Source organism: Fukomys damarensis, unplaced genomic scaffold (assembly GCF_012274545.1).
Source record: "Fukomys damarensis isolate Sample0158 unplaced genomic scaffold, DMR_v1.0_HiC HiC_scaffold_33, whole genome shotgun sequence".
NCBI lineage: Eukaryota > Metazoa > Chordata > Mammalia > Rodentia > Bathyergidae > Fukomys > Fukomys damarensis.
This window is the reverse complement of record NW_022900945.1, coordinates 10,296,102-10,310,471: the sequence shown is the minus strand read 5'-3', so window position 1 is coordinate 10,310,471 and position 14,370 is coordinate 10,296,102. Positions and strand designations below refer to the sequence as shown.

The 14,370-nt window shown below is 36.3% G+C and overlaps 1 protein-coding gene across 17 annotated transcripts in view; it reads left to right on the top strand.

Annotated features, from left to right (window-relative positions):
* Slc44a5 (solute carrier family 44 member 5) overlaps positions 1-14,370 on the top strand; it is a 405,160-nt gene that overhangs the window by 323,732 nt on the left and 67,058 nt on the right. For 16 of the 17 annotated variants that reach the window (XM_019204686.2, XM_010605145.2, XM_019204684.2 and 13 more), the window contains one exon: positions 5,095-5,168. The exons of the other annotated variant lie outside the window; for it this stretch is intronic. In XM_019204686.2, coding sequence (XP_019060231.1) covers positions 5,095-5,168 — 74 coding nt within the window. The remainder of the gene's footprint in view (positions 1-5,094; positions 5,169-14,370) is intronic. 17 annotated transcript variants of the gene reach the window in all.

Here is a 14,370-nt window from a genome sequence, read left to right as displayed (position 1 = left end):
AAAAAAAAAAAAAAAAAAAAAAAAAAAAAAAAATCTGAGAGATAACAGACAACTCAGTGACCTCATTCTGCTCCCAGCAAAGCCACAGAAGTGTGATGCTTCTAGACTCTGGGTTATGATCGCAGCCAGGTTGCAGACAGATGTACCAGGTGGTACTGAGAACTTCCAGGGGTGAGGTGAGTGTCCCATTAGGCATGAGCAGGCAGCCTATCAGAGAGAATAGTGACTTTCCAGACTTCCATTATTGTGCTCAAGCTCAATATTAATGACCTTTCAGGACGATTGATATCATTGCAATTTCATCTTCCACAAAGAAAGAAAACCACTCCACGAATCAGCTTCAGGAGGAGACTGAACAGCTGTTTCTGAAAAGGAAGCTGAATGACAGTGTCAGAGAACACAAGCTAGTGTGGACCTGATGTGCATGGATCAGACAGAACTCTTACTACCTCGGAGTTAAATTTAATTGTTTTCTTTTTCTAGTACTTTTTATTTTCCTGGAAATAGCAATGCCCAAAGGGCATTCTTAAGATTTCCTCCACCCCAAATGAAAAATAAATCTCTAGACAGCACATTCTTTACATTGGGCCAGAAAGTAAAGAAGATGGTCCAAAATGTGACACACAGCACTCTGGTTCTTCCCAGAGCCAAATGCTTTTGATGCAGCAGCCTGTCAGTGAGAAGTGTCTCACTAGGCACTCGTGGGGTGGAGATCGCTGTGTGTCTGTAGGATGTCCAGCTTTGGGCTAATGCCGCTCTAGAGAGCTTTATGGTTTAGATCCTAAGTCAGCGAACATCTTCCATAAAAGCTCAGGCAGTAGTATTTTAGACATTGAAGGACAAATTATTTGTAATACAACTTTTAAACAGCCATTGTAATACAAAAGTGGCTGGGGAGACATAAATGTGTATTGATGCTGTCCAAAAATCTTTATTTGTGGACACTAAAATTTGAATTCTATCTAATTTTCACATGCCAAAAATATTATTATTGCTATTTTAATTTTAAAAATCAATTAAAAATATAAATGCTATTAGGTAGATTTTGGCCCAAGCACTCATCTAGGATAAAATAAAGGGAATGTAGTTGCCTAAAGATGTACAAAATATCAATTTGGTAAATCAGCAAAGATGTAAGGGATCTCTTCTAGCTGAAAACGCCATGGAGGAGATGACAATTGAGCTATTTAGAGCGTGGGATGGGAGTTGACAGGCTGGAGAACTACACCGAGGCACTCTTGAGAAAAGGGGAGCATTTTCTAGTTCTCCAGGACAGTCAGTACAAGCTCAGACTGTTCCCTGCCAATTAGCACTTCTAAGAGTCATGAGCAGAGATCTCCGAGAGTGTATCAATGAATTTAAAAAAAAAATACAAGCTGATTTTAAATGCACACTGAGAAGGAACAGTAAGAGATAAAGCTGGAAAGACAGAGTTGGCAAGAAGTAGGACTGGACTTCAAGGTTCTTGAACGTATAGCTAAGACATTTGGGATTTAAGTAGGTGTTGGAGAAGCATCGCAATTCTTGAACAATAAAATGATGTCTTCCCATGTCAGGGGTATCTGATGTGCTGAATGACTTGGATCAGGAGAAATTCTTTGCAGGAGCCCAATTAAGAAACCACAACAGACTCTGCAAAGATGATAGGAGAACCTGCGCTGAGTCCAGGCAACACAAATGAAAGGAAGAAGGAGGTGGATGAAAGACATCAGAGAGGAGGAGCCTGAGAACTTGTCAAGTCGATAGAAAAGATGTAGTAAGAAACAGGAAAATCAAACATTTTAAGTCCTGGTGACTACAGCTGTCCTCTTTGTGGGTTAGAGATAAGATGAAAAGAAAAATCTATAAATGTATGTATAATTGGGATCTACTCTTATTATATTTGGAAAATAGATACAAAGTTGCAGCGGCACTTCTGTTATTTAGCTTTTCGAAATCCTTCTCTACCAGAACATCTTAATATGAATAAAGTTTTGGGTGGCTCTCTGATAAATGTGAGTGTGAACAGTTTGCTTTGCAAAAGTGAGATTTTTGACTCAGAGGAAAGGTGAGGGAGACAGATGCACTTATTTCTCTATAATCATTCTTTCTGTCTTCTCTCTGGGACCTGGTGGGATGTAGCCCATTTTAAGATCAGTACAATGGTTTTAATGCTTGCTGTGAGAGTCAAATGAACCCACCTGAGGAGAAGGTACAGCCCCCAACTAGAATCTGATTCAGAGGGACATTCAGCCATAGCTTGTCTCGCTGTTACTTCAATAGCTGTCTTGAAAGGCTTTCTAAAAATTATCCAAATGAAATCCATGTTTTTTAAAAAACTAATTTCCTATTGAATATTTGGGATTATAACAGATGTCCTGAAAGAAAGGAATAATAATGAGGTGGCTACTTATAAAAGAAAATGAATTGAATTTCTGGTATAGTTATTGACTGGCAAAATGGCACACAAGCTCTATTTTGTCTTTTGTTCAGATATATTTTTCTAGCATCTTTCTATGCACTCATTTTGTTTTTGTTTTTGTTTTCTGGAGAGAACATATCTGAAGACAGGGAAACAAGTAAATAAATGGAAACAATTGCAGATAAGTGTAGCTTATAATTGTAATTACCTGAAAACACACACACACACACACACACACACCTGATTTTGAAAGAAAATTTCTAAATTTAAAAAGAATTGAGTCACTTCCAGTACAAATTTACAAATACTAGTGTTCCTATTAGTTGAGACTTTTGAATGCTCTTTGCCTCATTTTCAGTTTGTTCAGCATCATTCTATTTTGAATATGATAAAATTAAGCAGCCTGGCCATGGGGACCACAGTCCATTATTTTTTAAAGCAGGGCACCAGAAAAACAAAACAAAGCAGACTTGAAGATGATATGCACCCTGGCTGCTGAAGAAAATCCCCAGACACTTGAGGAGCAGGTGATTAAGAAATGCTAAGTACTGTGGGGGAGAGACTGTGTGGTCATCAATTTGTCCTCAGTGCTTTCGGGTGAGAGAAATCATAGCATTAAACTCCATTTGGAACCAAAACTCAAATGGATGCCTGTTCATCAGTGCCAGAAGTAAAGGACTGTGGATTTTACTTTCCATAAAAGTTCCACTTGGCTCCTGTTTTTTTCTTTGTGCTCCATCCTTTGAAATGGGTTAGTTTCTTTCATTCATCTTTTTAGTATGCTCACCTCTTCCTGTGCTCCCTATATAACACTATACATACATAATGTTACTATTGCATGTACCATTGGAACATTTTAATATTCCAATGTACATATGTATGCATATGTACTGCAGTATATATGTCTTATGTAGAACACAAACACATAGATATTAGCACATAACATTATAGATATACAACAGCTGCATGAAGACCAGCCACATTCTTCTCTCTCTCTCTCTCTCTTCCAGGGAGTTGTGTTATACACAAGGGATTTCTAATTAAAGCACATGGTATTCTAGATGTCCTTCTTTGTCTTCTTGCCTGCAGGCAAGAAGAAGGCATTAGGTGCCTGGCTACTTAACAACTGCATGGGAAGATGGGCCCAGTGTTGACTTTGGTTGTGTCAGGATGTGTATGAAACAAATCCTCTTCCCACCTCTAAAAATGGGTTTTGCTTTTATTGCCTGTTAATCAAAAAAAGCTAGGTGCCTGTCTTCTACTCTTTTTATTATTTTTTCATTCTGAAATATAAATGAAAAATGTTAAATTCCTAGGTTAAAATTGGATATAGTATAGTTCATTTCTGAATTGGTCATAAAGGTTTTTACCAATGAAAGATCTGTAACTTATAAAAAGTTACCTGGACCCATGTAATTATTTTAATATATACATGGCTATTTTGAGTCTTTACAGAAAATTGTCATCATACTGATTTAACTACTAAATGAAATCAATAGATATTGGAGACCTAGATATTCACCTACTTCTGTAATGACTTCTCATGTTCCTTAAGTCAACTCTCCGTACTAACCTTAGGAACATAAAGATGTTCTTAGGAAGCTCACAGCGCTATGAGAGTGGTATCAAAGAAGTTATAGCAGGCTTTATCAATGTAAGGTGTGCAGTGTCTGCTAGTGTATAGTTGCCATCTATTCCTACCGCTAAGCTCCTACCACTATTTAAGAAGCTTTGATTTCACCTTGCCTGTGCTGAGCGTAAAGCACATCCATATGCCCTCATGATCAAGAACATTCTATGGAGATTCTGATACACAACTTTCTAATCCTGCCAATGGGCTGATCTTTTTTCTTTACTAATGGATTCATCATTATGTTTCAAGCAGAGAATGACACTATCATTGCTCACTTTAAGACACAGCTTCAACCTTCCAGACTGTGAAACCTCCTGTCTCTGCTGGGTCCTGGTGTGGCCGTGACCTTTAGCAAATCACTGAGCGAATGTGAGCCAGATTTTCTCTAAACCAAATTTGACAATATGTAGCTTGTGGGGTACCTGCACAAATTACAGTTTGTGGGAGAATTTTGTTTTTCATGCTTTTTATACACCATTGTTAGAAATAGTTATAATTCTACCTTCCATAGAAGAGTGATATAATTAATCCTTTAATAATCATACCATGAAAATATGTATTGAGAAAGCAAATGGAGAAAAAAAAGGATGAAAAATAGCTTTATAGTATGTGTTGGGAAGGCATGGAAAGGAAAATCAAATAGCTTAAACTACATTTTAATTTTTTAAAAAAATACCTACTTAGGGCCGGGGATTTAGCTCAGCAGTTTGGTGGCCTGCTTTGCAAGCTCAAGGACCCAAGTTCAATCCCCGGTACCAAAAAAAATCAAACAAACAAAAAAACCTACTTGATGTTGATGCACTCTCTAGAGATATTTTTTAAATACAGAAGCTAGAGAGAATTCTGAGAGAGCTTCTTGAAACATGGAATTATAACCTTGCTATTGCTAATAAAGTCTTGCATTGCAAAACTACATCTGATATACCTTTCAGAATCACTGGGTATAAAATAGTGTATCACTGTCATCTTTTTCTCCTTTCCTGTATTTTTGTGCGACAAATAATTCGTAGACAAATTATTTGGGACCCCTTTTAATCCTCTATTCTTTTTTTGTCTTTAGGAGTTGTACAGATGTTGTGTGCTGCATGATCTTCATAGTGTTTATTATGGGCTACATTCTTTTAGGACTTGTGGGTGAGTAAATACAGGTATAGACAATACTTAACATTTGTTAATGGAACACTAAGTCAATGTCACATTTGAAACATTAATTATTTTTTTCCTCAAGGCTTTTTATTATTACTTGTTATCTTTTCTGGTAGGAATACCCCTTATCAGGACTCACTGGGTAAAAAACACAATAAAAATAAACACAAAAGTTTAGTCAACTGCAAGGCAGAGTTACTTAAGGAAATGCAATTATAAAGAAGGAGGAAAAAGGCTTATGGTTTCTTTTTAGCAGTTTGTATCTTTTAAATTAAGCATCAAATATTAGCTTTATTATTAAGCATCAAATATTAGTTTTGCTATTTACTAAAAAGAAGTAGGGCTGAGTTTAATTTAATCTATCCAGTTCCAGCATGTTTTTTTAATAAGCGAGTTAAATGGAAGTAACACTTATTATTAAGAATTTTATCAGATAATTCATTAACATACAAGTGCTCTGTTTTCCTTGCCCATGAGAAAATAATACCATTATAGTAAGAGTAAAGATTTTTCTTTCTAGAAAAACAAAAGAGGGAAAATATAAAGATGTTTTATTTGGATTTCTTAAGAACTTCAAAAGAAAGTAGAGCAAATATTTTATGGCAAAGATTTCACAATTTTACTAAGTATATTGCACATTTTTCCCAGAGACAAAAGCACTATCCTTTAGGTGTTAACTCAGGAAACTTTAATGTGCTATTATTAGGCTGAAGGCTGTTGGAGTCAGATATTAGCTCCTACTACCAATAATTAATGGTACAGAGTTAGAATGCACAGAATGTATTAGCAGAAAGTTGTGTCTTATCTAGGCAAAAATGGAAATTTCTTTTCCCTGGCCTTCAGTTTTATCTTCAAATGAGCGAAGTACTTTAAGAAGAGAAATTAAAAATAATTTCCAAAATATAACCTCTGCATTAACAAAACTACACGGATTTGGAGAATTTTTAAAAATAAGACAGGTGAATAAGAAGGGGAAGAAGAATAAAAGAGCATTAGATACAAAACTAAATATTGTACTCTTCTAAGTCTTTGAAAACATTTCCTGTTTTTTCTTAAATATTATAATTTCTAAACATGAATGTAGATAAAATACACAAGCTGTAAGCTGAATATTATTCATAATAAAATGAATTTCCTTACACAACAAGTAGAATTTTACTTTCTCTAACTTTGGGAAATGCCTTTCTTGTCTTTGTAATTTTTATCATTATTACTTTTTGTCAGAATTGAAATTTGTTGCATAAAAGTCAGGAGATTTAGAATCAGGCAGATCTGGAGTTTTTTTCATATTCTTTGGAGAAGGGGCCTACGCAGTTATCTGACCTGTTTTCCCATGTGAAAGGTATAGAAATAAGTGCCTTCCAGAGCTCTTGTAAGGAATAAATGGACTAATACCTAGTTCCACAAATAATGCTATATAATAGTACTGGAGAATAATTTATTTTCTACCATTGTATAAGTAATCTAGATGTTCTGAATTTTAATACATTTTTTAAAATACAATTTACCACGTTGTTTCTATTACAACCTATAATTTTAGTCATTAAATTTCAAATGCACATAGGAGTTTCACAAAGATCTCATCCTGTGACTAAAATCTTTCCACTGAAAGGCCTTGCTCCATAATCAGTAATCCTCTCTGCCCTAGCTCAGTGCCAGTCTCATATGATCCACAGAAGAATGTCTCTTTTCCTTATAATGAGTTATAAAATCCCTGCCTCTGTCCTGAAGACACAATGGAGGCGTGCCTGCCACCATTCCCTCTGGAATAAGACAAGAAATTTGCTCTTTTTGTTCCAGATCTTCAGATTCAGTCTGTAATTGCCTTAATTCACATAAATAATTGCAGGATAACTTCCCCTCCATGAAAAATTATGTTTCATATTAGATTAATTCAGAGATTGCCCACTTATCTTAATGCCATTACTTAAAACAAATGACTCAAAAAATTCACTAAATGTATATATATATTTTTTTCTTTTAAATTGAATTTATTGGTACATTCTAGGTAGACAGTACAGTTATATTCATTACTGGGATCTTGTACCTTTACATGCCAGGTCTTGGTTCTCATTTTTTCCCCTTGTCCCCACCCTCCCCAACTTCAAAAACTTTAATCCCATTTTTACATTTTCTCATATTTTTTTTCCTTTTCCTTTGTTCCCCTTTCACTGTCCTTCTCACTGTCCCTACACCTTTGGTCCTTTTCTTCCTATTTCATGTTGCTAATTGTCCCATTAGGATCTTGAGTACTATTTTAGTTTTTCACACCAGAGAAACTATTCTGTATTTGCATATGTGTGACTCATTTATTTCACTTAGGAGTATATCCTCAAAATTTACCCATTTACCTATGAATGAATCTACTTTCTCATTCTTTATGGCTGAGTAGTATTCCATTTTATAGAAAAACCACATCTTCTTTATCCAGTTTCCAACTGATGGGCAGATGGGCTGTTTCCAAGTTTTAGCTATTACAAACTCTGCCGCTGTAAACATGGGTGCGCATATATCACTGTGGTATGACTCTTTTAATTCTTTTGGAAAGATACCCAACAGAGGGATGGCTGGGTCAAATGGAACCTCTAATCCTAGTTTTTTGAGGTATCTCCATATTGATTTCCATAGTGGTTTCACCAGTCTGCACTCCCACCAATAATGGAGAAGGTTTCCTTTCTCCCCACAACCGTGCCAACATTTGTTATTGATTGATTTCTTGATAGCAGCTACTCTTTGTGGGGTGAGGTGAAATCTCAGTGTTGTTTGCCTCTGCATCTCTCAAATGACCAGTGATGTGGAGCACTTTTTCATATATTTACTTGCTGCTTTTATTTCTTTGTCTGTGAAATGTCTGTTCATTTCAGATGCCCATTTTAGAATTGGGTCTTTATATTTGGGGGGCTGGTTGTTTTGTGTTCTTTGTATATTCTAGATAATAGTCCTTTGTCTGAGGAGCAGCTGGTATAAATTTTTTCCCACATTGTAGGTTGTCTCTTAGTTCTGTTGCAGTGCAGAAGCTTTTTAATGAGATCCCATTGTTGATTCTTTCTGCTAGTTCCTGTGCTACTGAAGATTTGTTCATAAAGTCTTTTCCTATGCCAGTGTCTTCCAGAGTTCTGCCTAACTTATCTTCCAGGAAGTTTAGTGTTTCTGTTTTAATATTTAGATCTTAAATCCACTTGGATTTTAATTTAGTGTGTGGTGACAGATAAGGGTCTAATTTTAATCTTTTGCAGGTTGAGATCCAGTTTTTCCAACACCATTTACTAAAGAGGCAATCTTTCCTCCACTGGGGATGGTCAGCTCCTTTGTCAAAGATGAGGTAGCTGAGTGCATCTGGAGTTGTTTTTGTGTCTTCCAATCTGTTCCACTGATCCCCAGGTCTCTTTCTTTCCCAGTAGCATGCTGTTTTTATCGCAGTGGCTTTGTAGTATAGTTTCAAATTGGGAATTGTTATACTTGCTGCTGTGTGCCTATTGCCTAGGATGGCTTTTGCTATTCTAGGTCTCTTATGGTTCCAAATGAATTTTTGAATTCTTCTTTCTAGTTCTGTGAAGTATAGTGTTGGGATTTCAATTGGCATTGCATTGAATCTTTACAGCAGTTTTGGTAGTATGGCCATTTTCACTATGTTGATTCTTCCTACCCAGGAGCAGGGGACATCTTTCCATTTTCTTATATCCTCCTCGATCTCTTTTTTCAGAGTGCTGCAGTTTTCAGTGTAGAGGTCTTTTGCTTCTTTTGTTAGACTGATTCCCAGATACTTCATTTTTTGGGGTGCTATTATAAAAGGAATTGTTTCCCTAATTTCTTTTTCAGTGAGTCTGTTATTTGTGTACAAGAAGGCTGTTGATTTTTGGGTGTTAACATTGTATCCAGCTACTCTGCTAAAAGTGTCAATTAAGTCTAGACGTCTTTTGGTGGAGTTTTTGGTCTTCAGTGTAGAGTATCATATCATTAGCAAATAATGACAGTTTAATTTCTTCCTTTCCTATCTTTATTGCTTTAATTTCTTTCTCTTGTCTAATTGCTATGGCTAATGTTTCCAGAACTATATCAAAGGGGAGTGGTGAAAATGGGCCTCCTTGTCTTGTTCCTGATTTTAACGTGAAGGTTTTCAGTTTTGGGCCATTTAATATGATGTTGGCTGTTGGTTTTTCATAGATAGCCTTTATTAAGTTGAGACATAGACCATCTATTCCAATTTTTTGCAGAGTTTTTATCATGAATGGTTGTTGAATTTTGTCAAATGCTTTTTCTGCATCTATCGAGAGGATCATGTGGTTCTTGTCCTTGACTTTTTCAATATAGTGTATTATATTTATTGATTTACATATGTTGAACCATCCTTGCGTCCCGGGAATAAATCCGACTTGGTCGGGATGTATGATCTTCTTGATGATCCTCTGTATTCTCTTTGCTAGTATCTTATTGAGGATTTTTGCATCTATATTCATTAAGGAGATTGGCCTGTATTCTCTTTTTTAGTTACATCTTTCCCAGGTTTGGGAATCAAAGTGATATTTGCTTCCAGGAATGAATTTGGAAGTATTACTTCTCTTTCAATTTCATTGAAACGTCTGAAGAGTAATGGCAGTAGATCTCCTCTAAATGTCTTGTAAAATTCAGCAGTGAATCCATCGGGACCTGGGCTTTTCTTTGTGGGTAAGTTTTTAATTACATTTTCAATTTCACTGATTGTGATCGGGGTGTTTAAAATGTTTTTTTCTTCTTCATTAAACTTTGGTAATTCATAAGTATTTAGAAATCTGTCCATTTCTTCTGTGTTTTCCATTTTATTAGAGTATAGGTTTTCATAGTATGTATTAATGATCCTCTGGATTTCTGTGGAATCTGTTGTGACTTCACCTTTTTCATTCATGATTGCATGAATCTGAGCCTTTTCTTTCCTTTTTTTGATAAGGTTTGCTAAGGGTTTATCAATTTTATTTATTCTTTCAAAAGACCAACTCTTTGATTCATTTATTTTTTGTATCATTTTCTTAGTTTCCATTGCATTGATTTCTGCTCTAATCTTTATAATTTCCTCCCTTGTTTGAGCTTTGGGTTTTTCTTGCTCTTGTTTTTCTAGGAGTCTAAGAGTCATTGTTAGGTTGTTTATTTGAGCTTGCTCTGTTTTCCTTATGTGGGCGTTCAGTGCTATAAATTTTCCACGTAGAACTGCTTTCATTGTGTCCCATAGATTCCTGTATGTTGTCTTGGCATTTTTGTTTATTTGTAAAAACTGTCTGATTTTTTCTTTAATTTCCTCTGTGATCCATTGATTGTTCAGGAGAGTGTTGTTCAATTTCCATGTGTTTGTGAAGTTCCTATGGTTTCTTATGCTGTTGATCTCCAGCTTTATTGCACTGTGATCTGATAATGTACATGGGATAACTTCAATTCTTTTGCATTTATTCAAACCTGTTTTGAGAGCTAGTATGTGATCTATCTTGGAGAATGACCCATGTGCAGCTGAAAAGAATGTATATTCTGATTTTGTGGGGTGGAACACTCTATAGACATCTAATAAGTCCCTACGTTCAAAAGCTTGGTTCAGTTCTAGTATTTCATTATTGATTTTTTGCCTAGATTATCTGTGTATTTGTGATAGTGGGGTATTCAGATCCCCCAATGCAATTGTATTAGTGGTTATTTGGTTTTTCATGTTACTTAATTTTTGTTTTATATAGTTGGGGGCATTTATATTTGGTGCATATATGTTTATCATTGTCATTTCTTCCTCTTGGATTGTTCCTTTTACAAGGATGTAGTGGCCTTCTTTGTCTCTCTTAATCAGTTTTGGTTTGAAGTTTGCTTTTTCTGTGAATAAGATTGCTACCCCTGCTTTTTCCTGTGCTCCTGTTTCATGCAGAATTGTTTTCCATCCTTTGACTTTCAGTCTATGGGCTTCTTTTGCACTAGGTGTGTTTCTTGTATACAACATATTGTTGGATTTTGCTTCTTAATCCATTCTGCCAATCTATTTCTCTTGATTGGTGAATTGAGACCATTGACATTGATAGTGATAACTGATATGTACTGACATTATTGTCATGTTATTGTCCTTTTGTTTACTCTTTTTTTTTTATATTTTTATCCTCTCCTTTTAGTTTCTTGCATTGGCTACTTGATTTGTTCTGTTGGGCCTCCTGGTGTTATGATCTTCATTGTCTTTTTCTAGGATATTGTTTAAAATTCTTTGTAGTGCTGGTTTAGTATTCATGAAGTTTATCAAGTGTTCTTTGTCATGGAAGTATCTTATTTCTCCGTCCATTTTGAAAGAGAGTTTTGCAGGATACATCAGTCTTGGTTGTAGGTTGTGTTCTTTTAGAACTTGAAATACCTCACTCCAGGCTCTCCTTGACCTGAGGTTTTGTGTTGAAATGTCTGCTGTGATTCTGATGGGCTTTCCTTCGCATGTGATTTGTTTCTTTTCTCTTACTGCTTGTAGTACTTTTTCTTCTGTTGGGTTTCTGGGATTTTGATTAGTATATGTCTAGGTGTAGATTTTTTTTTTATCATGGCTAGTTGGTGTCCTATATGCCTCACTTATCTGTATGTCTAATTCTTCCCCTCTGTTTGGGAAGTTTTCTGTCATTAATTCTTTGAACAGCTTTTTTTTAAGTCATTTGCATTTTCTCCTGGTACTTCATGGATACCTATCAGTCTTATATTATTCTTCTTTGCATCATCTAGGAGTTGTTGGATCGATTTCTCATGCTCCCTTACTGTTTTTAAGAGACCTCTCTTTTCACAATCACTGTCTGCTATCCTAGCTTCTATAGCTGAGATTCTATCTTCACAGTCTTTTATTCTGTTGCATATGCTTTCAGTAGAGTTTTTAATCTCCTGGATATCAGTTTGAATCTGTTTAATGGATTCCATTTCTTTCCTATGTTGGGTGTTCATTGTTTCCATTTCTTTCTTATGCTGGGCCTTCATGGCTTCTATTATGTTCCTAAGCTCATCTATTTTTTTGTCATTTTCTGTTCTGGAGTCTCGAATCATATCTTTCATTTTGTTCACCATCTCTATGGTTATCTGGGAAATAATTTCTGTTTTGAATTTTTCTAGAGCTTAATTGATCATTTTTTTACTTCCTGTGCTGTGAGTTCTGAGTGTCCTCTAGTTTCACTGTCTGATTTTTCATCCTCCTTTGCACTACTGTTTGCCATTGGTGGACTGGAAGTCTGTTTTTGTGGCTTGCTTAAGTGTTTTCTCATCTTTATTTTTGCTGTTGGGTTGCCCTTGATTCAATCTCTAGGTCATTAAATCTTCCTGATATTATTGCGTCCCAGTCTTTGATTCTCTAATGACTTATAGACATTTTCATTTTCATAATTGAGAAAACAACTCATCAAATCAATCCCTATCCTTTATCCCTATTGATACAATCAGGAGCATAATGGAATTAATCACCACCTTTTATAGCCTGCCATGCCTCTGCAGAGTGGATCCAAGGACTGGCTCAATCAGGGGATCTAATAGCCCGGGGGTGGGGGGTGCTCAGTGGCTTGCTACCCTCCTGGCTCTGTGTAAGAGCCAATCAGTGGTGCCTGCTGGAAACGGCTAGGCTCCAGAGGAGGCCCATAGTTCAGGCTGGACCGCGCAGCAGAGGTGGCTCTGAGTCTAAACCGGGATGATGATGTAAAACGCACCTGCCTGGAGCTGTGTCACAGCCAATCAGTGGTGCCCGCTGGAAATGGCGCATCTCCAGAGGAGGCCCATAGTTTGGGCTGGACTGGGCAGCAGAGGTGGCTCTGAGTCCAAGCCAGGGTAATGACATCTATATATTTTTTTCTCACCCTGAATTCCAAATTATTTTAATTGACTTGATTCCAAAACTAAACTTAATCAGTTATATCTACTGTTGGATTAAAGGAAGCTTAAAAAAATAATTGGCAAAGGTTCCTAGAAGTATTTAGAATTTTTAACATAAAATCATATATACTTTCAATTGAGGAAAGATTATGTTATGTTGATTTCACTGGCTTCTGTATTTTGGCATGTTTTACCATTTTGTTAAATCAGGGCCTTCATAGGCTTGTCATTTATCCAGGATCTTTTCATTAGAAAGTGTTGCCATTAACAGGTTGCTCCCAAATATGCTGAGTAGAAACTGTTTTGCTCTGTATTGAATATGGCCAGCTACTTGAATGCATGAAAGGCACTTAACATTCAACTGATGAAAAGCAGAACTTCTATTCAAGTGGATGGAGTGGAGTTGGGGTAGAAGAAGGTAATCAAATCTCCTTGAAAGATCAAGCTAACATTTATGCTAAAAGCCCTCTTTTGTCCTACTTCACTGATGGTTGCTATTCAATTATTGTAGTAAGTAGAAAAAAGAATAGGAATATTTGTCATGCAAATTATCCTTTGCTATCCTTGTACTAACATTATATATATAATAATAGCAGAATTTTAACATGCAGTACATTTTTATTTCATTTTCTTTCTAAATGGATTTCTAGTTGAGCAGGTAGGTTCACTGTTATATTTACTTAGGAAGTGCTTAAAGTTGAAGCCCAAAGTTTGCTTTGGTTTTGCTGTTTAATCTCTCCCAGGAGTTAGTCTCCCTGATGGCTAAGAAGATAGGCTGTTAGCAAGAGTGTTCATACAAAGCCCAGACCTCTGTCACCAAGCTGTGAGAATCCCAAGCCAAATGGAGAAGCCACTTTTCAGAGTCCAATTCAGCAGTCTCAGCTGCACCCCAGAATAATTAGCCTAGTTGGAAAGATGAGTGATGCCCAGTCAACATCACTGTGCAAAAGACCCCAAAACCGGGCTAAGCCTTCCCCAAATCTCTGACTCAAAAAAAAAAAAAACCCACCAAACTATAGTTATTGTTGATCTGCAGAAGGCCTTGTTTTCAGAGGAGTTTGTTGGCGAAAGTTTGAAGGAAAGTGAGCAAAACATGATCAGAAATAGGAGGGAAGGGAAATTGGCTTTGTAGTGGTTAAATGTTTGGCAAGAGTACTACTGTGGGAAGTATTGGAAAGGTAATTAATTCAGTGATTTAGTTAAAGGAATCATTCTTAGGAGAAGATCCAACTGCTCATCCACACACCTGGACCTGATGAGATCCAGACACTGAGCCTGAGCCAGGTGCTCTGGGGGCTCATGGGAGAGACTATTTGCATTTGGAAGGAATGTAAGAAATTGTGGGCAGAGGGGGAGCTATGGCACT